The sequence below is a fragment of the Saccoglossus kowalevskii genome, chromosome 7 (assembly GCF_978046115.1).
Source record: "Saccoglossus kowalevskii chromosome 7, keSacKowa6.1, whole genome shotgun sequence".
Lineage (NCBI taxonomy): Eukaryota > Metazoa > Hemichordata > Enteropneusta > Harrimaniidae > Saccoglossus > Saccoglossus kowalevskii.
In genome coordinates, this window is record NC_140647.1 from 25,426,764 (window position 1) to 25,452,865 (window position 26,102).

The 26,102-nt window shown below is 32.7% G+C and overlaps 2 protein-coding genes and 1 non-coding gene across 4 annotated transcripts in view; 1 reads left to right on the plus strand and 2 right to left on the minus strand.

Moving 5' to 3' along the window:
* LOC100368056 (rho GTPase-activating protein 15-like) overlaps positions 1 to 11,042 on the minus strand; it is a 57,035-nt gene extending 45,993 nt beyond the window's left edge. Inside the window, exon 1 of one of the 2 annotated variants that reach the window (XM_078005897.2) lies at positions 10,160 to 11,042. In XM_078005897.2, coding sequence (XP_077862023.1) covers positions 10,160 to 10,567 — 408 coding nt within the window. In that variant the 5' untranslated portion in view covers positions 10,568 to 11,042. The remainder of the gene's footprint in view (positions 1 to 10,159) is intronic. The other variant, XM_085501362.1, reaches the window with a different exon arrangement.
* Positions 11,043 to 11,387: 345 nt separating this feature from the next.
* Positions 11,388 to 11,459, plus strand: TRNAD-GUC (transfer RNA aspartic acid (anticodon GUC)). Its single transcript has one exon. It is a non-coding gene; the product is annotated as a tRNA-Asp (tRNA).
* A 3,102-nt stretch (positions 11,460 to 14,561) lies between these two features.
* LOC100368657 (sorcin-like) lies at positions 14,562 to 21,895 on the minus strand. The gene is made up of 8 exons (XM_002741617.4): positions 21,809 to 21,895; positions 20,597 to 20,677; positions 19,837 to 19,906; positions 18,930 to 18,973; positions 18,059 to 18,206; positions 16,572 to 16,688; positions 16,304 to 16,362; positions 14,562 to 14,847 (listed from the first exon to the last, which is right to left on the minus strand). The coding sequence occupies exons 1-8, from the start codon at positions 21,824 to 21,826 to the stop codon at positions 14,821 to 14,823; spliced, it is 564 nt and encodes a 187-aa protein (XP_002741663.1). The 5' UTR covers positions 21,827 to 21,895; the 3' UTR covers positions 14,562 to 14,820.
* Positions 21,896 to 26,102: the final 4,207 nt, after the last annotated feature.

Consider the following 26,102-nt stretch of genomic DNA (forward strand, 5'->3'; position numbering starts at 1 on the left):
CACATCATAAATAATATAAGGCATAGACATTTTTTTTTAAAAACTAAAGACATTACCAGTGGGAATTCACTCAGTAGAAAGTATTTCTAAGGTTTCCAGTCTTATAAATTGACAAGTCCATGGAAAAGTACCGGTACATTGTTCAAAACTAACAGCGGTTCATCACAGTCATCAATTTTGACACATACATAGACTAAACAGTTTTTTTTTTATCAGAAGCTATTTCCACAAATTAATTAGACTAGTAGAAAGTCTCTTGTCTCTTCATTGATATGCATGCCAGTCTTAATTTTTCCATTACAAATACATATACAGCACAAGTTACCTCTTCATTTTGATAGGCATTTTTACGTGTGTGTGTGTGTGTGTTCATAAATTTGTACATTTGAGTTCTAATCTTCATAGCCACTGACCTTTCTGAATAATATGCATAAAAAAAAATATGTACCAGGTAATTTAGCTGTCTTCTCGCTTGATTGAGTATCTCTAATTACATTTGTATAGTAAAAGTCTTAGGAAAATCATGTGCTTCATAAGCATACTTAAATCTGATGCCATGAGACTACCAGCTTTGGGAATCCAGCAAGGCTCCCACTGAAATACTTAAATTTTGAGCCTGCCTTAAGTGAAAATATTGTGAAGGATGTAATTGGCAAGCCAAATTCATCTGCTGATGCTTTTCGTGATAGCGCTTTGAGAGTGTCATAAACAGAACAACTCATTCCAATAATTATATCATTACCTGGGGAATGATAGCTGCATAGTAGTGACAATTTATCATAATGTACAAATTACAATCTTTTGATTAATTGTTTAAGCTGGAATGTGTGCTATACCACAATATTTTTTCTCAATTTGGCTTCAGCAGAAATGTGTTACTGTTCAAAACTTTCGTATTCTAAATATTTACATCAAGAATTTAAAACTTTCAAGTTATTGTTGTTCATCGCTGGGACAACCTCAATTTTATACAGTATAGAATATATCAGTATTTTGTTTGTGTTTTTGTTTATTTACATTCAAATTAATAAGATAAAACTACATCAGTCTCACAGGGTATACAATATCAAAGACAGCTTTAAAGAACTACCATGCTGAGAGTATTAGAGGCATATTTAAAATGAATTCAAAATCTAATATCAGTCATTCAAACAAGAAGCTTAATTTACAATATGAAAACAATTTGCTTCACATTATTGAAATTTATAATACTCACAGAAAATAAATTATTTGTCTACGACAAGTTTATTTGAAATCTGATCTTTTGATCAAAAATTGGCCAAAAATAATTAGATAATCATTATGCATGGTTTCGAATAAAACTAATCATGTCTGAATTATCCCCAGAGCATCTATGTAACAAATTTTAATGAAATGTGATGATTATGCATATTATGCAAATTAAGTAATTAGTATGTTTGAATTTCCATCTAAAAACTAATCAGGTCTTTAGCATCATGCCCAAGCACTTACCAAGTCTTACTGAAATGCAATAATTAGTTTTTGAGATATAGGTGAAAATTGTATGCAAATTAGGTAATTAATTAGCATAGATTTCACCAAAAACTAACCAGTTATGTACAAGTTTCATTAAAATGTGATGAATACTTCTTAAAAAAATCGGCGGAAAAGAAGCCGAAAATTGACTAATAAATACGTAAATTAAGTTATTAATATGAACAGATTTTAACCGAAAACTGATCAGACTGTGTCCTAGAGCAAACATTTTCCAAGTTTCATTGAAATTTGATGATTAGTACTTGAGAAGTCAGTGGGAAAGCTGAAAATCAATTATTATACGAATTAGATATTTAATATACACAGATTTTTACCCAAAACTAATCAGAAATAACTCATAACACACAGCCAACCGGTCGATAGACAAAGCAATGCACACAAAAATGTACAAACGTGCAAACGCAGGTGTCAATAAATTGCAAGCCCATTTACACAATCAAAGCCAACACTTCTATTAATTTTATAGCACTTGAATAGGGATCTATTTATTTGCTCAGGTAGTTATTTGTAGGTTTAATTTCACTTCTAAATAAGAATAGATGAACTGCCTGACAGGAAATCTCTATATTTCCTGATAAAATAGGTTAGATTTTTTTGACGATAAATCATTTCAATAATTATTGTGTTATAGGCATTTTATAACACTATAATTAATAGGAAAGTCTGTGGCATTAAATTGGCATGTTTGACAATAATAAAATAATAGATTGATATAGAATAAAAAAAAAACCATCCATTTCTGGCAATGAAACAGATGTCTCACCATAAACGGATGTGAATAGTAGTGCCGAGATACATCTCGCACAATTTAATTTCAGACTAGACTAGATGCAACTGAAAGAAATCAGAGACAGGTCTCTAAATTGAATTCTAGACAGTCTAGTTGGATCCAATATGACATTAGAAATATAATGTATTTGCTCTAGTGTGAGAGCTTACAAAAAGGTATATCTATGGCCAAAATGGGTCATATTTTATTAATGTTCCTCGTATACACTAAAATATTTGTTTTATAAATGCTTCTATTAGAGCATGGAAGGTACATGTATTAGAGCAAATATGGTAGTTTGAGTATTTGTCTTGATTCACAATATCGCTAGGTTGAGCCAGCTGTCAAATAAGTAATAAAATCTGTATTGGAAGCCTTGGCATTTATTAAAATGGTACAATCCAACAGAGTAGACGCGGCTTCTATTAGAGCATCTACACATATGAGAAATGATGAATTTTTGGTTTTCAATTTCTTAAAAATAAAAAGTATAGGTACGGCTTTTATTAGGGATGCAGCCTTTATTTTACAGTACAATGCAAAATGTGTGCATAGAAACGATTGGCTAAAGACAACTCAGCTCAACATCACAGCCAACAAAACATGGAATACTGGTACATAGGTACTGGTACATGTACAATTTTGAAAATCAGCAGCAAATTTGTGTGGATAATTCATTATCTACCAGATCTACCAGAATTGCATCTCTTAGCAGCAAAAAAAATTGCATTTACTATTTTTTGCTAGAACATTCAAATATAATTTATTTTGACCAGAGAAACACACTCAGTATTTGAATTTGAAGTGCTATAAGCTTCCAAAGAAAACAATTGATATGAAAATGATCATTTGAATAATGTTGCTTGAAAACAACAAAATTATATTTCTACATCATCGAATGTAATTTACAATTGAAAATTCCAGATGGTATACCTGCCATACGCCATTATTAGCATTGGAAAAAAAATAATGCTTGATAACAGAGAATATAAACATTATAGATATTTCCTAAAAGATCAAAATATTATACATGATTACCGGTAGTTGATATGAAAGTTATTTTCAACTAAACTCATAAAATGAAAATATGGAAACTGAGATTCAATTTAATTAATAAACAAGCAGCCTGTCGGCTGAGATAACTCCGCTGTTAGCAATGCACATGGCAATTAAAGAACAGAAGATATCATTAGAAAATGAACAAATCTGAGAGAGGTCCACATGTAGTACCTATATGTATAATATATCAAAGCAATTGGACTTGCAGTTTTCAACAAGAAGTCGAAAATATCACTTTTTACCAAAAATTACAAAAATATTCATCAAAATTAGAGAATTAAAGATATCATTATGAAATGAACAAATCTGAGAGAGGTCCACATGTAGTACCTATATATGTAATATCAAAGCAATTGGACTTGCGGTTTTCAACAAGAAGTCGAAAATATCACTTTTTACCAAAAATGACAAAAATATTCACCAAAATTAGAGAATTAAAGATATCATTACAAAATGAACAAATCTGAGAGAGGTTCACATGTAGTACCTATATATGTAATATCAAAGCAATTGCACTTGCGGTTTTTAACAAGAAGTCGAAAAATATCACTTTTTACCAAAAATGACAAAAATATTCACCAAAATTAGAGAATTGAAGATATCATCACGAAATGAACAAATCTGAGAGAGGTCCACATGTAGTACCTATATATGTACTATCAAAGCGATTGGACTTGCGGTTTTTAACAAGAAGTCGAAAATATCACTTTTTACCAAAAATGACAAAAATATTCACCAAAATTAGAGAATTAAAGATATCATTACAAAATGAACAAATCTGAGAGAGGTCCACATGTAGTACCTATATATGTAATATCAAAGCAATTGCACTTGCGTTTTTTAACAAGAAGTCGAAAATATCACTTTTTACCAAAAATGACAAAAATATTCACCAAAATTAGAGAATTGAAGATATCAACATGAAATGAACAAACCTAAGAGAGGTCTACCCAAGGTACATATACACCAAGTATCAAAGCATTCAGGCTTGTAGTTTTCAAGAAGAAGTCGAAAAAGTAAAACATTGACACGGACGACGACGGACGACACCGGACAATCACTCATATGATAAGCTCCGCTCGACAAAGTCGACAGCGGAGCTAAAAATACAATAAAAATTCCTGCTTATCTACCCAATATTTGTTCAGATCTTTATTGAAAACACCTAATTAGTTATATTTGGGCTAACTAACATCTGATTCTGTCATCACATTTAATTCAGATGCAATATGGTAGCGAGTACACGAGTACAAGTACATGTACAAGTATCCAGCACATTATCATCACTACGACCCACTCACTATGATTTGTGGTGCTTCACAAAATCACTCTTTTCAACCATCAGAACGCATTGGGTACGGTATTTTTTTGTGGGTGCTCAAAATGACTGTCAATCAGGAGTTTATGCAAAATCAATGTGTTAATCCTAAGCAGTTTGTTTAATCTCTAGCTTTGCTTATGAAAAACAAGGTGTCAATGATGTAAATGATATGTTCTAAACTGTTTGTCTGATCACTTAGTGGGCCCTGTGGAAATGGAGATGACTTGGGCACAATGCAAAATTATACATGTACATGTGCTGAAGTTTATGGAAAATGCACCTTGTATAGCTTTTATAGTATGCAAAACATTCCAACAACACATAATTTCCTGGGGTATGTGCACACACAAAAAAACACTAGCTGTTACAACATATTCACAACACTTTGAAGTTAGTTGACTATATCATGTAAATGTACATAAGGGAATAATATATTCATGTCAAACCCAATAATGGACAGTCTTAGCAGAGTAGGACAGCCCTCTAAAATCTTGAACTTTTCAAAGGCTGATGTGAAAACCAGATTGGCAGCACGAAAACAGAGTGATTCAAATTTACCGTATATGTCTTTCAGTTACGGTATTACTGGGACATTTTGTCTGAAGACCAGGTTTGGAGATGTTTTGTCCAGTCATTCATTTTGCATAAGCTATGCACAAAATTATTTTTGGAATGTGTCTATAAGCATAGACCTTTTCTAAGATCTATGCTATAAGTTCTTTCAAAACACACAATAGTGTAGCATATGTTAGTACACTGAATTAACACATGTGGTTGAAATGATATCAGCTTTGTACCAAGTAAACAGCTGGGCAAGCGATGCAAATTGCATTTTCCATGATGCACTGGTGATTCACTCCAGACAAGGACCAAGTTTCAAATACTATATTATCTCCATTAGAAATTGCTCAATAGAAGTATACATAAACCAAAATTCATTAATTGTGTATTCAAATATATTTTGACCATAGACACTCCTCTTTCATCATAAGCATTTCTAATAGAGAAAATATGGTAGTAAGTTGTTTAGCCTTGCATTGAAAATCTGTACTTTAACATAAAACCTTTGAGTGGCCAATTTTTTTCCAGCTTCAATTTGGGTACATTTGATCATGGATGTTGTACTAGTACATCCATGATTTGATTCATTGAATTCACTCTTAATTTTGAAAACCAAACAGATAGAATGTGACGTTGTTTCTAGTTCATGCAAAAAAGATCAGACCATAAATGAAACTACTCTATGGATTGTACCTGAAGTTGACTTTGGTTCATAAAAAGTTATGATTCAGAAAAATAATAATAATTGTAATCTTATTTTCAAGACTGACCTATTTTACAGGCGCTTGTTTACATGAAAATATTTGTCACCACTTACAATGAACATGTAGGTCAGTGATGAGAATCACATTAAATCAAAGGTCATACACTACAAGGGAACTAATTTGATATCATTCTACACAGTAGAGTACAAATTATACATGTCCTAATTCTCTGATGTGAGTGGACAAACTGAATTAATCTGCAAACTAAACGTCAGGATTAAAATTCTCAAGTCCGGCTAATAATGAATACTGTAAAATAATGTATTTTAGCTGGAATTAATTTTCGCTGAATAGACTTTTTGAGTGTTTTGTATGGAATTTATTTTCACAGATTTTTGACGAGTTGAATGTAAAATATAGGATAAAGTATTCCACTGTAACAACCTAGATAGTCGTTGTGTTCAAGCTACACCAAGTATGGGCTAAGATTTAAGCTAAACTCGTATGTCTACATAATACATGTAGCTACACCCAATTGTGTTAATGCACAGGAGGAAACAACACTTAGCATTGACCACATGGACTAAGGACCCCCAAACTTATTAAGAATGAACAAATCGTTATCGTCAATCCATTTTCTCTGAATGTGCTCGAATTGATTGTCATGTCTGAAATGGCATAATGAAATGAATAGTTATAAATATAATAGTAAATCTTCCAAATGAAAATTGAATAATCTGGTGTTTTGAACACTCAAGATAATCGTTCATGCACACTTCGCTAACCCGTGGCTAAGACCAGGTTTTAAAAAGCATTTGTGCATGTTTTTTTACCATAGGCTAACATTTTCGAGTATGAACGCAACTAATTTTATGCATTTTGACCATTATTGCTCACAATATCAAATACTTGAAGGTATTAATATGCACAAGACCACCACAAACAACAACTGATATGTATGTAACAAACAATAGACATGGTATTTTGTTAATATTGATATTTTGTCTATTCACAGAAAGTTTCAGTATTGGAGAAAAAAAGAAGGTCCATCTTCTTTTGGTACATTTCAGTTTTTCACCAATATCTTTCGAAATAGTGACTATTTTGTGAAAAAAGTGAGTAAACTGCAGGACTTTTTAATTGTAGTACCGGTATCATCATCATCATCATCATCATCATCGACACCATGTGGGCAACCAACAAAACCTTTTATAATGCATTCCCACTTTGTTTAATGTGTGAAAAACCTCTCATAGTGCCTTGTAAGCATCAGAAAGGGCTTAGGATTGTGTACAGTTCATGAGAAATATTTTCTAATGAAATTCTGAAACAGAATTTAAGAACCTACCTAAAATAAAGTGGCCTTGGGTGACAACAATCTTCAGTGCGGGCATTGTCCCTCTAGAGGGTCTGTGGTGCAGGCTAGATTCAGTGCTCCAATATTACAAGATTTGTTAATAAACCAAGTGTTTTCAAAGTGAGTAAACAATCAGTGGGAGGTATGTGTTCTACATATGATACAATGCAACTTTGAAGACAGTATACACGATAATAAAACTTTGACTGGAGCACCATGTCACCAGCTGGAGTGCACATTAAATGGGCATAAGAGCAAAGTTTATTGGGACATGTACATATCTACATTCTACACATGTTATCACATCCCAATACTCTAATTTACAGGCATTTGTTAAAACAAGTGAAGCATGTAAGTTCAAAATAATGATAATTAGACAGTTTAACATTACAATCATTGTTTTTTTTTTTAATTAATAAAAGTCGCACAATAGGGTTCTCATCGAACAATTTATTAAATTTCAATAAACCTTTCTAGGCAGAGCGCATTGGAGTCGGGTTACATTTATGCAAGCCAGTGAAAAATCATTACATGGTACATGTATATGTATATATACTTAGGGACTGTGTTAGTAAAATACACACCATATTTTACTATATACAAGTACAATGTACATACCGGTATATTGAAGAACTGAACATTCATGCTACATCTCGAAAAATGTTTCTCCTGCTTATTCATAGTCAAAACAATTTTAGCAAAATTGTCATATAAAATGTTTACTTTTATGTATATTATAAGTTATAAGTTAACAGTTCTGGTTTTATTTAAATTGAAAAACAAAAAACATAATTTAGTTATAATTTGAAATTAATTAGGAATTACAACTAATTTTCTATATTATATTAAAATTAAGTTAGAACAGACTGTTTGAGACCTATTCAGTTTTTACAGTCTCAGTGGTATCACGTGGATACCATGTATTAGAAGCATGTGTGCTTATGTACATTAAAGGTGTGTTTTCGTGGAGAAAATTAAGTATATTAAAAATTTAATGTCCAACACATGCAATTTTTGGTTTAGATGCACTGCCATTAGAGACATGCTGGTAGTTATTATTGTATCAATTTTTACTTTGGAAATTCCATATATTCTATTGCATTAAAGCATGTACATGTATTAACTGCAAGATCCTGAAGGAGTACCATATTTGCTCTATTGGTAGTGCAAGCACTTATGTAAATGAAAGGAGTGTACAATTCTTCCATATATAGTCATAATAAGGCATATTTAATTAATGATCCAACACCAGTATGCAATAAATACAATATTCTGATTTTTGTGCACTGCTTTTGAGAATGCACTTTAAATAGGTTACGTTCAGAAGCGGTCAAGGTCTGTCTTTCTTGTCATGAATCAAATCCACCTTTTCAAAGAGTGAATGAGAGGCAACACATAAATTCAAAAAATGAAATCATGTATTACTTCAAGTGTTCAAAACTTAAGTATTGAAGGGGATTTATTTTCATCTATTTTCCTCATATTTTAGACACTTGGCTTCAAAAGTATTTAATGGGTAGGTTGACATGCACTGCATATTTTTGCATTATTTTGCATATATAATCAGATTTCTGTGTTTGCATGTGTATTTTGACTCCAGATACAATAACATGATAAAAAAACTGGTCAAAACAGTATGTATCCATCCCGAATAACTGTTATCTGCTTGGTGGGTATGATTGACTTAAATTGAAAGCAGGTCTTCACATCCCCCAGGTACATACATACAGAGTGACTGCAACATCAAAAGGGGATGTAATCATGATCTATTAATACTGACATAGCAATATCCAACAAACCTGCATATGACAAAATAATTTGTTTCTCAGCAACTATCACCACGTGATTGAAACTAACAAGACCTATTTGTTGGGAACGTTTGTAATAAATATTTTTCAAAAGCAAATTGGTTAAATTTACAGGGTGGCAAATTATGCAAATTATTCATGAGATTACTCAGTATGTGTGAAATGTAACATAATTACACATTCTATTTTAGGAAATAAAAACAATTTGTACATTTATGATGTAACATGTCTCCAACACTTGTATTCTATAGAATATTATTCAATTTGAAGAACTTAAAAAATAATTTTACAGATATATACATACATGCTAAGTAATCAGGAACAATATTACCAGATTTGTAATAATTTTCATTTTAGATTATTTTTCCTACTATATATGTAATACAATCCATGATATCTATAAAGCATATAGAACTTCCATCAAATGATGTAGAGATCATAGTGTCTGACACCAAGAACAGTCAATACAACACACTTGTATATATAAATACCAGTACATAACCTCATATTATCTACTTGAATATAAACAAAATCAATGAGATATAATGACTGATAATCAAGTAGGCAACTGAAAATTGTTTTTTTATTGAACAAAGAATTAATAGTCTTTAAATTATCATGAAACACTTTTCTTGGGGATCAGGGGTATGTGCGTTTTAATTTTATTTTATTATATGATCGCAGAATTCCTCTATTAGAATTCTAATCTAGACTATTAATTGTGACTTAATTATTATGGATTATGACCAATTGTGCAACAAGTATAGAAAGTATGTAATTTTATGTATTGGTGTTATTTTTTTTTTACATCTATGATAAATATATTACTTTAGGATTCACTTTAATATAACAACCACATGAATTATCTTGATATTTTTTTTTACCTGCAAATTAAGACATGTCAGTGTGTGGTGAAAGTGTGAACTACTCTATTACTAGGTCATCTTTTGTCACTTTGATGAATGTCTGTCATTGCTTGTCTGCAGACAAGGTAAAAAACTCAAGAGTGTTATCCAAAATAAGAAAACATGCATAGAAAACAAACACAATATTAGACATTACCTGAGGGCTGCTACCAGCTGTGTTCAACAATTCGCTTGAACTTGACAGATCACTGTGACCTTGTGAACCCACGGAATTTACCTCTCGGTCGTCGTAGTCTCGATCTGGTAGCAGTGTACGCTGCGTAGGTACTTCATTCACGTTTTCTAAACTTGGAGTGAGTCCACTTCCACCGTTACTAGTAAAACAAGGTGGTGGGGAGAGTTCCTCCATGTATTTAGCCGGGACATAAACTGGTTTTTGGTCTCCAACACCATCTTGCTGGACGTACCACCAGTCTTTCCCAGCTTTCTTAATTAGTGTGAAATTATCACCTTCTCGAAAAGACACCGTCGTCCCCGAAGCATCTTTATATGTATATGGGAATTTTGCTCTCAGGCGAGTACCCTTGCCAGTATCGGCCGCCATCGTACGGTGATTTGACGAGACGTCAACAATTGTTAAAATCAAGTATCGCGCCTTATCGGCAGCAACACCGAGATTTTTACACTTCAAAGCGAAGACAGCATACCATGATCCTTTGGATAAGTTAACATTATGTACTTGTCAACGTCAATGTCTAACAGGGCATGTCGTTTCAAATATATCGTATCCCATGTAACACGAAGGTCGCGTAAACCGGCGTACAGCCAACAGCAGAGAAAAAGATACAACATGTACAACTTCTGAGTGTTCTCTGAAGTTGTAGCGAAATGCGATCAAATCTGCGGGTAATTCCAACTTCTTGTTAATAAAACCAGGTCTATTTACCCTGTGCTATATGCACACAGTGCAGATACAACGATATTATAAGCTGATACCCTCCAAAAGTTTCACAAAATCCCTCGTTCCGTGGCGAGTTCCGTGCGTGTACACTATAATGCACTTCCGATTTCCGCCCCTGAGAGTGCCCAATGATAAATATTGCCACAGCCCAACTATATTTGTTATAATTTCGTTGATTGGACAGCTTTCAACATCGGCGCCATATTGGGAAATTCGAGCCAATTGAAATGCGTGTATTAGGTCACTATTTCATTGACGATGACACGATACGTACCTATAAAATAGCCTTCTATATCGTTATGTATCTGTGATCGCACATAGCTGTCGATAGTTAATATAAATCTCACAGAATCACCACAAAAAATTATGAAAAATAGCAATAAACTCTTCACATTAGGCGTACACGTGTCAGAAAAAAAAGAAAATTATATAGTCGCAATTTTCGGTTCTTCATTCAGCCACATCCTCGATAGTATAGTGGTAAGTATCTCCGCCTGTCACGCGGAAGACCGGGGTTCAATTCCCCGTCGGGGAGGTTCATTTTTTTCCCATTTTTTTTTTAGTTTTTTTTCATTCGCTTTTTTGCTATTTTACTTTACCTACTAACCATATTTATACATAACTTCATTTTTTCTTACTTCAGTTATCACTTAAAAAGACCCGGAAGTGAAGTGATAGGACATTATTAGTTCATAAATCAATGACATTGTCGTCTCCAGTTATTTGAACTTGCTAAGCACACCAAAATTATAACCAATCAAACAGCAGATTGAATTATTCGAATATGTAAAAAATAAACATAGACAGAGTGACTGATATCAAATATCTAGAGTTAAATTGTGGATTCTTATCATATGTGAAAAAAACGCCATCTACCGGTAAATGCGCCATGGAGGACTTAAACACGGCGGACAGATTTGGGAGAACAATTCTACAAAGAAAATGAAACAACAACAAAAAAGTATTTTTCCTTTAAAAAAGCAATATGCATTAGAGATCTAATATGTATACGATCTGGATTCCTGTCGAACTGACGTTTCTTGCCTACACTGAACTTACATCGTTAAAATGTATCTTACTGTCCGAGGATGTGGGTATAAAGAGCATTTGCATATTTTTAAATCTGTATATACATTACCCTTTCATTAATTTGTATTTTGTTTTATTCATCCTGTCATAGGTAGTATGGCATGTGTCCAAAGGGAGTAAATTGGTCAAAATTTGGGGTTCTCAAAATTTTAATGGAGAATTTGCCATCATACCGGTTACGTACGATAATCGCATACGTGACGTATTCATACTGCCTCTAATAATTTTAAAAGTTAGAAACACTGTAACAAAACGACGTGTGAACACACAAATCAAGCTCCTATCAGTGAAAGATACAACACCTTTTTACTTTCGTATTATACCATAAATGCATTTTACCAGTTATATGAACACTATTCATGACTACTGGACGTGTAACCACTATATTGGTTTTAATTAAGTATTTCTCAAGGTATCGCATTTGTGCAACATGTTTCCGACAGTTTTACATTTAAAATTAGTCTATGAAAATATTCTCAGTTGCCGCATCAGCACAGTGGTTAAAAACAAAATAAAATACATGTTATTTAATTGAGGGCGCTACATGCATATGGTGATTTCCAGTTAAGATTAATTTCACAACAAATTTACTTTCTGGATTAAAATAACAATGGATAACAAAAGATAGATTAACATTGTAAACAACAAAAACAATAGTGTCCCATGATTCTTTGGTGCAATCCATGGGATTGAGCGGTTCCCCTTTAAGTGCAATTTTTCATATTGTAAAAATATGTATCTGTCACGTATTGAAAAGAATGACCTCGCATGATGCTGTAATGCAATTACGCTTTTGTTAATTTAATTTTCTCTTTCTATTATCTACAAAGGTCTCATATTCTGTCACTATTAGTTATGTATTCATTTTAATTCCTCTGTGAAAGGGTATGCGTTTGAATAAAGTCTAAGTAATTTAATATTATTTAGCCCTGTCATCACAAGAACCAAATCGAATAAACGTTAACTAATTAGGTTCAGTTTAATTCACTCTCTGGCCCACTGTAATTAAAAAAAAAAGTGTTTTTAAATCAGGTTTTATTATTTTTCACGGTGATCACAACAATCTGTGGGAGGTGTTCTGCACATGGGACAAAGTGTGGTAGCAACTTTAAAATATATTTACCAATAACACAAAATTATGAATTGACTGAAAGATAAGAAAAAATTACTGGTACATAATACATTGTATCATACTTAAGTCAAAGTGAATGAACAATATTTAATTACGGTTTTATTGGATATTTTGTTGACAAACTATTTACTTTAAAAATAGGATGTATAAATATCAAAACGAAAAAAATACACAAATTATCCACACTGATTTTAGTTATTGTAAATAAGTAGATTTTTGGGGATGGTCACAATGTTGTGTTTAAATCATATTTTCACAATAATTTTATGATAATGTAATAAATATTGTACATCTGAGTTTATTTCCGGGTTGTCCACAGGTTGTACATGTACATACTATGGTTCAATGATTATTTTATTTTCATCTTTATTTTTCATCTTTATAAGTTCGATATACAAATCATAAACAATTACCAAAATTGAATTTGACAATGATACAGAAATCATTTTTACAAGACTTGAAAACCATATTTGCTTTATTTGAATTTAAATATCAAGAGAACAATATTTAAGAGACCAAACTAATTTTTTAAAAATTGATCTAAAAAAGGTAATTCTATATTGATATAATATACTAAAAATATTGAAATTCAAATGAAGTACCGGTATAACAAATTCAAGAAATTAAGGAACTTGTTAAACACAGAGACACGACCAGACTTTTATTTTGTTTATAAAATACTGGTAAACCAGTTTTTAGCAGGTTCATACAAACCTAACACCTGAATTGAACTCTGATATAATATACACAATGTGATATGAAATGGGTTTCACTATGACATGTTTAGATATAAATGCCAACTGATATAATTCCAATATATAATATAATATTAATAGGTGCAAAAGGTGAAGAAAGACATAGTTAGAAAAAGTATATGTGTCTTGAAACGAAAGTTTTTTATTTCGCCTATTATCTTTCTTTTTTATATTATTTTTTTTTTTGCAATAAATTTTATTTTTTATGGCTTGTTAAATTTCTTCTTGTGTTTTATGTGATCTGTTTTTGTAGTTTTAAAAATCCAATGCCTCAAAACTCACTTGTCAGTGTCTGTAGTTATCACAGGTAGCTATGCTCACAGAAATCACAATGTACCAATGAAAAGAGAATGTCATCATAATAACAACAATGATCTCCCATATTCAATTTATTGTAATAAAAAACAAGTATTTTGTATAGAATTTACTTCACTGGTTTTTGACGAGTTGAATGTAAAATACAGAAAAAAAAAGTTTATTCGCTGGATTTTATTTTCACTGAATCATTCCTTCTGTGAATATAGCGAAAATTAATTCCAAGCGAAAATAAAGTATTTTACAGTATATCAAAATATAACATTCCAGTAGTTGTAAACCGCATCATTAAAATACTATGAGGTAATTAGGAGAATACTGCAAAGTATGCATATATGCGACTGCGTTCTGTCTGAGTAAGTTTTATGGCCAAATTCAGTAATATAATTATTACAATCATTAAGAAGTCTGAAATATTCCTGAAAATATTTAAAATAATATTTTATGAAAGTATGAAAATGTAAATAAAAAAAAAACCCTTGTTCGTATTTTTGTTGTGAAACATCGAAAATTGTGTTGAACTTGGTAGAAGCGCTGGTGATATTTCCGGTTGGTTTGAACACGTATTGTTGGTAATCTTCTTTATATACAAATATAGATTCACTTTACAGGCATAGCGTACACCTCAGGAACTGTGTCAAAAACAGAAAATAACATTTCTTAAGTTATAAGAGTATGGATACATAAGAAGATGAATAAAAATAAAAGACAAGCAGCCTGTCGGCTGAGATAGCTTTGCTGTTAATAATGCACATTTCAATTAAAGAACAGAAGATATCATTAGAAAATGAACAATATGTATAGTACATTGTATCAAAGCAACGAACCTTGCTGTTTTCAACAAGAATTCAAAAATATCACTTTTCACCAAAAATGACAAAAATAATCATCATAAAATCAAGTAATTGAAGATATCACCACGAAATTAACAAGGTCCACATGTAATACCTATATATGTAATATAAAAGCAATCAGACTTGCGGTTTTTAACAAGAAGTCGAAAATATCGCTTTTTACCAAATATATTCACCAAAATTAGAGAATTAAAGATATCATTACAAAATGAACAAATCTGAGAGAGGTCCACTTGTAGTACCTATGTATGTAAATATCAAAGCAATTAGATTTGCAGTTTTCAACAAGAAGTTGAAAATATCACTTTTTACCAAAAATGTCAAAAATATTCAAATACAGTAGCTGGATTTATAGTAAAGCATCTATATGACATGTGATTAATCATTATACCTATTTATTAATCAAATACTTTTTATCTCAGACCTGTAATTGCTTTTTGGCGGTAATAGGGTAATTAGTATGAAATAGTACAAAGTAATGCATCAAAATAAATTTGTATTTTGGCAGGGTTAAAAAGTTTTTTTTTTTTTTTTTTTCAAATGTATAAACAGCATAAAATATACATTTTATTAACTTTAATTTACAAGTTATGACATTTATAGTTTTAATCAATAGGCAAGCTTAGACAACTGTATATATAACAAGCAGCCGGTCGGCTGAGATAGCTTTGCTGTTAGCAATGCATATTTCAATTAAAGAACTGAAGATATCATTAGAAAATGAACAATATGTATTACTATTACATATTGTTCATTTTCTAAGCAATGGGACTTGCTGTTTTCAACAAGAAGTCAAAAATATCACTTTTCACCAACAATGACAAAAATATTCACCAAAATTAGAGAATTAAAGATATCATTACAAAAATGAACAAATCTGAGACAGGTCCACTTGTAGTACCTATGTATGTAATATCAAAGCAATTGGACTTGCGGTTTTTAACAAGAAGTTGAAAATATCACTTTTTACCAAAAATGACAAAAATATTCACCAAAATTAGAGAATTGAAGATATCACCATGAAATGAACAAATCTAAGAAAGGTCTACCCAAGGTACATATACACCAAGTATCAAAGCATTCGGGCTTGTAGTTTTCAAGAAGAAGTCGAAAAAGTAAAACATTGACATGAACGACGATTGATGACGACGAACAATCACTCATATGATAAGCTCCGCTCGACAAAGTCGACCGGAGCTAAAAATATCATTCAACCACTGAGGGTGTTACTTACATCATCATATTGGAAGGTGGCTGTTCCATTTCTCTGGGGATCTCTTCGACGGAACGCATCTGAAAAATTTATGAATAATATGTTTTCCAAGCAGGTGTACATTTTTTTAAATTTATTTTCAAATTGTCATTAAAATGTTTTTAATTTTTCATGATTGGAAAATTGAATTTTTCTATCATTTTTTTTCCAAAATTCTGCCCAATAAACTAGTGAAGCTGCGTTGGTGTGAAAAATGAAACATTCATCTCAACGTGCCCTACACACATACCTGATAACGCTCTAAGCCGAACCGATAATGCAACAAAGTCGTCAAATGTAATGAAACCACCAGCTTTAGAATATCTTTTGAGGATTGTTTGGAATGCTTGTGGACTGAGATTATAACCTGTGATAAGAATATAGTTATCATTGAAAGCCTCTCAATACTGTGCGCGCATTGATGAAATACTCAATTTCAGCAACATGAAATAAAATCATGAACACAGCTGCAAAAGTACATGAACACAAACATACCTTGTAATATTACTTGGTTGATATTACTATAAGCATAAAGCGCGGTGGTCGTTGCGCAGCGCTTGTTCGAATTTACTAAAAATAAACAATGTATTTTACACGCGTTGTATACGTCGCTATGAGTCCCATATCGAACAGGACGCGGCACGACGACTGCCGCCCTTTAAAGCGCGGTGGTCGTTGCGCAGCGCGTGTTCGAATTTCATGTAAATAAACAATGTATTTTACACGCGTTGTGAGTCCCATATCGAACAGGACGTGGCACAACTGCCACCCTTTAATCATTAGCAATGACGGAAGGTATAATATTGGTTATATTAATATACCCACTGCAATAATTATCGCAAGATATCTGAGACAGAAGAAGCTGGACATTGTTGATTATTAATTTCTGTAGATAGTCATCATTCAGACTTTTTGACTGTATAAACAAACACTATAAGATGATGGAAGATGATGGTGTCTGACATCCATTGTCTTTTACAGGAGTCCACGTACGGTAGGTTAAAATAAACCCAAATTGCAAACTTTATCAGGCCATATTGTTCAAATATTGTGACAGGAAAAGGCTCTAATACATGTATAAAACTCAAGTCATTATCACATCATGCAGTCAACTTGTTCTGATAAAAAAAATGTAAATTTGTTTAGTATGTTTTTAAGCGTAGAAGAACACTTAAAGAATTGATGGCATCTGCACACACACACACACACACACACACACACACACACACACACACACACATACATACACGTCTCACGTTTGTTGTAACGACACACATTGGATTAACTTTTAATATAGTTGTGATATGAACTTGATTAAAATGCGTTCCTCTATAAAGTTGCGTTTTAATTGGAGTCAAATTAAACTCAATTACAGTGCAATTCAACATAGAATTGCGTTTTAATTAAGTTTAATTAAATAAACGTTGAATATCCAGAGACTGAACATAGAAATGTTTGTGAAGCTTAGATTTAGTAAAGAGGGAAGGTATGGTACAATTATTAATATTAATATAAATTGAACCATACCTTCCCTTTTACCAAACCTAAGCTTCGCAAACTTGACTTAAATTCGATTAAGTATTAATACAAATTATGAAAATAGTAAGGGTCGTCAGAATGTAGGTCCTGTCGTCACAAGTCGGTGTAAAGTTAAATTTAAGTCGTCACACCATTGGTACCACACACGCACACCCCACATCATTCTCTATACTATAAAACAATAGTATTGACACCTACCAAAACTTCGGATCACTGCTGCAAGTTCTTGGGCATCCATTGTTCCAGACCTATCTCGATCAAAATTAATAAATGTTTGTTTCCACTGGCTTAAACAAGCCCATAATTCTTTGAATTCATTAAATCCCATTTTACCAGTCATATCACGCTAAATATACCAAGTTAAGGAAAGGTATCCATGAACAACATTCTTTTCATTTCAGAAAGTACTTTGTGATTATAAACGACAGTAAAGAAAACATGATGTGGTTAATTTTTCATTTTAAAATTCAAAACCGATTTTTCATGAAATTTCAATTTTTCATTAATTTTTTTTTTTCACCACCAGACTTTCTTGCCCAGTTTTGGGGGACTTTTTCTTATATTCTTCAGAATTTTTAGAAATAAACCCTAGATTTGGAGCCGACAGACCGAATTTTAATCAATTTTCAGTTTTTACAAAAACAATTTGGCAATCTTCTCAAGGAAAGTGCAGACTATAAACGGTACTATTTTGTGAATTTGTGATGAAAAGAACAAACTGGTAGTGAAAAGATTAAATTATGTGAACGTTTTAACCGATTCGTGCAATGACCAGAAACATGAATACTTTTTCTAGGTAGAATTAGAAACAGCAGTTTTAACTGATTTGTCACATTTTTTTGTAATATTATTATCTGGATCAAACAAGCCGGAATTTAACCTTTTGGAACATAAAGTATTACCGGTACATTAAAACTACATCTGATATAGCACAATAGCTACACATTATTCATAAATAGTTCTGAAGGAGCTATCATATTTTTAATAGAAGGAAGTATTTTGTGCAAGATGAGAAATCTTCTTATGATATGAAAAAAATACACGTGTCATTAAATTTTATAAAGGATACATCCAACATAGCTATCATGACACGACAGGTTTCCAAACTGAATGCTGTAAAGAAAATAACAAATCATAAATTATCCTTTTTGCACTCTGACAAATATGACAAATGTGCAATTGTTTCCTAGCACTGAAATTCTTTCTACATCAGTATATAAGAGTCAGTAACCATAGTGATTATAGACCAAATATGCTTCTTGCAATATTAACGCATGGTACCGGTAGTACCTGAAAAAAAAAGTGTTTTCACAGGTTGTTTCGCGTGTTGTATTCATAGTGTGCCAAACAGCATGTTTTTGCCTCAAATTTTATGGCTATTTCATTTCCCCAGGTCAATTTTTCGTAGTTATACCGCTGCCAGTCTAATAGCATCCATGCATCAAAGAATCAGGAAATATAACTTATCAGCTGTGCTTTTCACACAAGTTGTTGACAATCCAAATAATTACTAGATCTAACAATTGCAGTATACATGAATGTTTAGTTATGTTATTGTGCAGAAATTTCACAAATGTGAAATCCGATCACGTACTCACGTACTAACAATAGGATTTTCATTGCATTCTATCCTAATTATATGCCCTAGCTTATATATTATGTACTTTTGTCTAGATAAGAATAAAAAATATGATAATTATTTATTTACAATCTTATAAAAAAAAAATTTCTATTTTGTTATTTAATATATAATTAAGGTAGAACAAAAAATAACAGGGGGAAATTCACTCCAAAAAACAAAAACATCAATAGTATTTACTAAATTTACCAGATTACTCTTATTTGGTGTTTGTAAAGCATGTATGTGGGAGAATGAGACAATTTCCACTGTTAGTCACGCCCTCCCCCTCCCCCTCCAGGAGAGAATACTGAGAAATGCAACATGTATAATGTATGAGTAAATAAACAATTATTACGTGATAAGTTCCCATGAACACCAGATCTTGTCAAACATTGTTGTAATTCCATTGCTTCGATTTGACCATCCTAAGAAATGAGAAAATACCAATTGCTCTCAAATTAGCATATGAGGAAATACTGTGGACTAAATAGCCCAGCATGTAGGCGTAGTAGCGCCCTCGCTGGCCAAACGGCATCAGTCCTCACTGTGTGTTGGGTTTGGAGTACGACGAAAGGCACAACTCACATGACTCGTCGGCTACTGTGGACTAAGCCCAAACAGGGACTATGAAGTCTTGAGCATCCCCTTTAGAACTGATGTGCACACTGACCAAATACAAACCATTAATTTTTTGGGTCTTTTAATGGACCTTAGATCAAATACAATAATTTACAAAAACAAAGGGTGGAGAATATTAAGGGCATAGATCGATCTAATGTCGATCTCAAATCTCACAATAAACTTGCATGTATAGTGAGAGTAAACTACATTTTCCCCCTGAGTGAAAGGTAAATGAAATGAAATCAAAATACCATGGTTACAAATAGGCCAGGTGAAAAGTGGTCACGATAACGACGATTGAGAGATCTCTGCAACCATTTATAGAATAAGGTCTATTAACAGCACCTCCCTCGAAATCAAGCAAAAACTCTTTGTGTCAGCAAAATTTGTCTCTCAAAATGCAGGAAATAGTGTTTAAGAGGGTCTAGATTTCAGATCTCGCCCCTCATAAAAAATTTCGTGCCCCCCCTCTGATATCATAGTCCTATACTTACAGGTCCTGCAACTGCTGCAAATGTTTGATATAGTGGATCTGGGTTACCTTGGTAGGTAGGATGCTGTGGGTAGCCAGTGAACTGAAAAAATAGAACAAACACCAAGTGAAATTTGTCTAAAGCTGATATAATAAAAAAAGAATCGATATTGTGTGTGTGGCACTGTGTGCTCCCGATTTACTTTCATGTACAAGCATTTCAAAGTACAAGTGTACTAGAATTTTAGTAATTTATCTGAAAAACAAAGCTATGCTTGTCACCAAATGAGCATTTTTTATTTTACAATAAATTATACACATAGACAAATTATCAAGTTGTCAAACAAAATTATTTAAGCATTTTAAAATATATTCAAACAAGGATTTATAAAATTAGGTTATGCGATATAATAATAACTTTACACTACCGAACCATCAGTGGATTCAGTTATGGTAAATAAAAAGTATTACAAGACAAAGACAATTCTAAATACAATACAATAATAAAAAATAAGAATAAAATAATAATTAGGTTAAAAAAGAAATGTTAAAAAAATTAATAGAATGAATACAATTAAAATAAAAACTGATCTAAATAAAGTTTTACTAATTTAGTCCCCCACCCCCACCCCCTACCATAGGAGAAGTGATTACAAATTTGATTTTGATATAGATCACATGAGAATTACTAGTAATAAAATAAACCCCATGAATTAGGATTCACAAGAGAAACCTACATTTTTTTAAAAATCCTAATGTGAAATAGTGAGTCTATGAAAGAATTGATTTGTGTTATCCCAGGGAGGGGGGGGGGCATAATATATACTTGTCCCCATAAGAAACACCCCCGGAAGTGACAACTAGTCCGTGCCGTATACAGTCATTGTATATACAAGTATATCGACCACTCTACACATGAGATGTACCCCCACGTAACGGCCAGTTCACAATGATACCAGCGATACGATATCACTGTCACACTTAACCCCGTGCATTACCAATAATCATGTACAATATCACAAATATGCAGCAAGATTTACTGTTCTCATTACCCGACGTAAATTTGTTTATCATTTACAGTGACCTCACATAGCAACAGCGCCTTCCGATGTTTTGACGAAAAGCGGCATTTTAATGCGTATTTGCGACTGTTGACCGTTGCTAGGGCATTGATATCATAAATAATTACGGTGTTTCAGATAACGGGACACTGATAATAATCAATTTAACGTACCTGTATGTTAACCTGCATATTGACAGCACTGTTGTGGTGGTTGCACTACTACTGTATTTTGATTCAACGACACAGCACGGCGAACTGCAGCAATAACAATAGCGCCCTCAATCAACCCGACGAGACGAGCCACTCAGTAATTTTAACGTTACGCATATCAATTTCAGGAGGATTTACATAACAAATATATATTTTAAAGCGCGGTGGTCGTCGCACAGAGTGTTCGAATTTCATGTAAATAAACAACATATTTTACACGCGTTGTATACGTCGCTATGAGTCTCATATCGAACAGGACGCGGCGCGACGACCAGAGCCTTCAATTACTATAGTATTCTGAGATTTGACACATTGAAATGTTAAAATCGGAAACCACAAATCAGTGTACAACTGTTTCCAATAAATAAGTCTCATTTACTTTGAGGAATGGTAACCGTTTTAACAATGCCACATGGAACTGAAACTGTAGGCACTGGGACCATCCAAGAATAACATAACGGCATTATTTACTTATTTTTTTTTTAAGTATTTTTAAATTTATTATTAATACTTGTAGTATACATTTTTGCTATGAGAAATGTTTTTGTTTAATTATGCGGCAGGCACTGTCACAAAATTAAAAAATACAATTAAAATGCTAAAATTAGAGAACATAGGATTAAATACAAAGTTAATTCCAAGGAAGTTTTCTTAAAGCCAAGTTCAAGTGGCAGTGCACATTTCTTTTGCCGGATCGAATACAGATAGCCGCAAGCGAGTGTATCTGGTCAGCGTAAAGTTTCTAACTTGTCTGTCTTCTCGCAATCAATGGTGTCGTATCAATGTGTTTGTACTAATAAATGTCACAACCATGGAAGTTGTTAATTAAGTCAGCTGATTACATCACAATAATGTCATTTAGCAGCCTCGTGAAACTGACATTCACGGTCTGTATTCTCAGGTCAAGTTCAACTTGCCTCATCTCATTTTAACCAAGTATATACTAGTACTTTGGTGAACTATAAGCAGTGACAGTCTTGCAGTGATCAGCATTTTACATTGGTTGTATAAGTCGCACTGTTACGACCGTCACACTTTACCAATAACTTAGAACTAACATAAATAACGTAATGCAATTGGGCTAAAAACAGGGTCATTTAATTTGAATGTTTATTTCCTATCATTTTCCCGATGCACATATTAGATGTTAACGATCTAAATATTTGGCTGCAATCTATTTATGTACATATGTTACGGGACATATTTGTAATACCTCATCAATTCGGGGATGAATTCCTGAATCACTGACACCCTCTGGAGTGAGGTATTGGCCACGATTTAAATTATGCATATACATAATAAATCACTGTGGTATATCTTGGCCATTTAGGATTGAAATATAGCTCATTAAAGGGTGGTGGTCGTCGCGCCACGCATGCGCGATATATGGGACTCGAATGAACAAAGATGGTGACTTTACTGTTGCGCAAACCAACGAGTACAAACTTAAACGTTACTAAGATATAATTACGTAATTTCCGTGGTGATTGTCTTATTGGTTATGCACATAAATAACTGTGGCAGATTAGTCATATTTCTGCATTCAGGGAAGAATTCTAAAAGGTGCATTACTGTGGCAAATTTTGGCAATTCAGGGAGGAATTCTAAAAATACTGACCCTTCATTACAAGTTATACAATTATTTATGCAGATTTGTAATATGTCTGCAATTCAGAGTTGAATTCTAGAATCATTGACACCCCCTTTTGCGAAAGATATTAGCGATCTAATAATTGATGGAGTGCTAGTAGAGATATATAACTTGTGCACAAATATTGTGGTAGTTTGGCAACATCTCGAGAAGGTAGGGTTGGATAAAACAACATTTACCCATTTTGTGTTGGCCATTTTGAAATATCTTTGCAATTTAAGCTTGAATTTTAGAATCAGTGGTGAGACCAATTTCTGGTCTTATTTATACACACACTGCATTTGCTATATTAGGAGCACATAGTGGTGCTCCGAAAATTGTAGTTACTGTGCAACCGAGTAACCAGACACTTGTAATTACCAGTAACAAAATCAGTAATAGATAAAATAGTTTTTGTTAGAGCAACTCTTCAAAACAGCAATAGTTGTAAACATTTCCTGTGTCATTAGTACAACGTAACAGCCATCACCGAAATGTGGACACTGAAAGCATAGCAAATGCGCTACTGTGGAATACTTTATTTTCGCTGGAATTAATTTTCGCTGAAAAGGCTTTTTGAGCGTTTTGTATGGAATTTATTTTCACTGTTTTTTGATGAGTTTAATGTGAAATATAGGAAAAAAAAGTATATTCACTGGATTTTACTTTCACGGAACCATCCCTTTAGCGAAAATAAATTCCAAGCAAAAATAAAGTATTCAACAGTATATACTGACGTTGATAATGAGGTCTCCATAGGACACAATCTATAGGAAATCCTGTTTGTGATTATGGTACAAGATAACAACTTACCAAGGGCCTGGGTGAAATGTTAAATGCGTTGCATCACTTCTCATAATCGTGTCATGTATCAATTTTTTTTTATGGTTTCCATCTTGTGACAGATTACAACAAAATGGAGACTATGCTTTCCCATTGCATTTGGTGTGGCATTAGCCTTGTGTAGGGTAACTGTTCATGTAACTGGTGATCTTTATGTTATATTTAAACAAAAAATTACCGGTATTCAAAATCACAGATTGTCGTTTCAACTGTTTGTAAATTTATCTTATTTTATTGATAATTTAAGTTCACACAAAGTATTTGCCGTCATCTTTAATGAAAAATCATTTAAGCAATCAAAGTGATAAAATAATCTCTTGTTTCAACTGTGACACTGACAAATACGGTAGTCTTTTCTCAAAGTTAACTTCATACCATTTATGAATATTTTTAATGTTTTTTTTACAGGAATTTTACAAGACATTTAGTTGGTAAAGTAATACACAAAAAGTAAAGATATAAAAGCACATAAAAGATTAAGCAAATATTATATAAATTTAAATTACTTTTTTTTTGTCAGAAATTCTAGAAACGTACATTTTCAGTTGATGCCAATCACATGGGGTATTATTGATATGATTGACAGAAGCAAATAACACATGAAACAGGGGTAGCATCTACATGTATAACTAATGTGGCTTTTCCGGATATTTTGGACTACCAAATACAATACTAAGCATGTTTCTATTATTAAGGTATTGGTAGCAGTAACTTTCTCGATAATCTGATTATCAATGTTGCGCCTGGCTACTATAAATTAATTTGTTCTGTAGATGCAAACATTTTTAAACTGAACCTATCGATAATATCAAAGCTACCTGGGGGGGGGGGGGTCACTGGAGCTAGAGGCAGGTATTATGCTTCTCTCTCTCTTCTATGACTCTTCGGATATTAAAACGGTATCATATACATTTAACGGCTACGTACAACATAGAATATAAAATAAACTCATTGCATGCACTGGGTTACCCTCATAAAATAAAAAACAACAAAAATAGCCACCATTATGGCAACTAACAAGCCTACCCTATCAAAGTAGTAAAAGTGGCGAAAAAAAAAAGTATCGCGACTCACAAGAAATCAACATTTGTTCAACCAATATGGTAACGCAATGTTGAGTGGTTTACAGTTTGATGATGAAAACGTTAACAGTTTGTTTTAGTACACCATCATATAGCACAAGCTTCCAGTACGCAAAACACAAACATTAGTGAGTACAGGAAACTTTTAATATATGTTGAATTTAATAAAAAGAGACAGCTCGATGTACTAGTTTTTAAAAATAATCACTTTCAGAGAGAATAATTTTTGATTTGGAACTGATCAGAATAACTCTAAAATGATCTCTACAATTTACAGTGACAATCCATGACCTTCACTGCTGGGCTCCATTGGGTATCAAAACACTAGAGCTTGTTACTAGGTAGTCATTCTCAGACCTCAAAGCAGACCATATACTAGTACTGTAAACTACTTTATTTTCGCTGAAGGAATGATTGAAAATAAAATCAAGGAAATATACCCAAAGAGTCTTTTCAGCAAAAATTAATACCAGCCAAAATAAAGTATTTTACAGTAATATGCAAAGTAGACAGAACGCACAGCATGCTGAGACGTTGACCGTCGTAGAGCGTACAAGTTGAAGGTGGTACTTGCATTTCTGATGTGTGTGATGTTCTTTCCACAGTAAACACAGTATACTGTAGAAACCACTAAACTGAGTTTTCTGCCATTGAGTTACTCAAACTGCACGACAGCCAGGCATGATGAAATGGTTGGCTG

What these genes read in the sequence shown, in the direction of transcription:
- LOC100368657 (XM_002741617.4), bottom strand. An exon ending in TCATGATAGCTATGTTGGAT is followed by an intron (nt 18,207 to 18,929) that starts GTATCCTTTATA and finishes TGGTATATTTAG; the next exon opens with CGTGATATGACTGGTAAAAT. An exon ending in AGCAGTGATCCGAAGTTTTG is followed by an intron (nt 16,689 to 18,058) that starts GTAGGTGTCAAT and finishes TTCTTATCACAG; the next exon opens with GTTATAATCTCAGTCCACAA.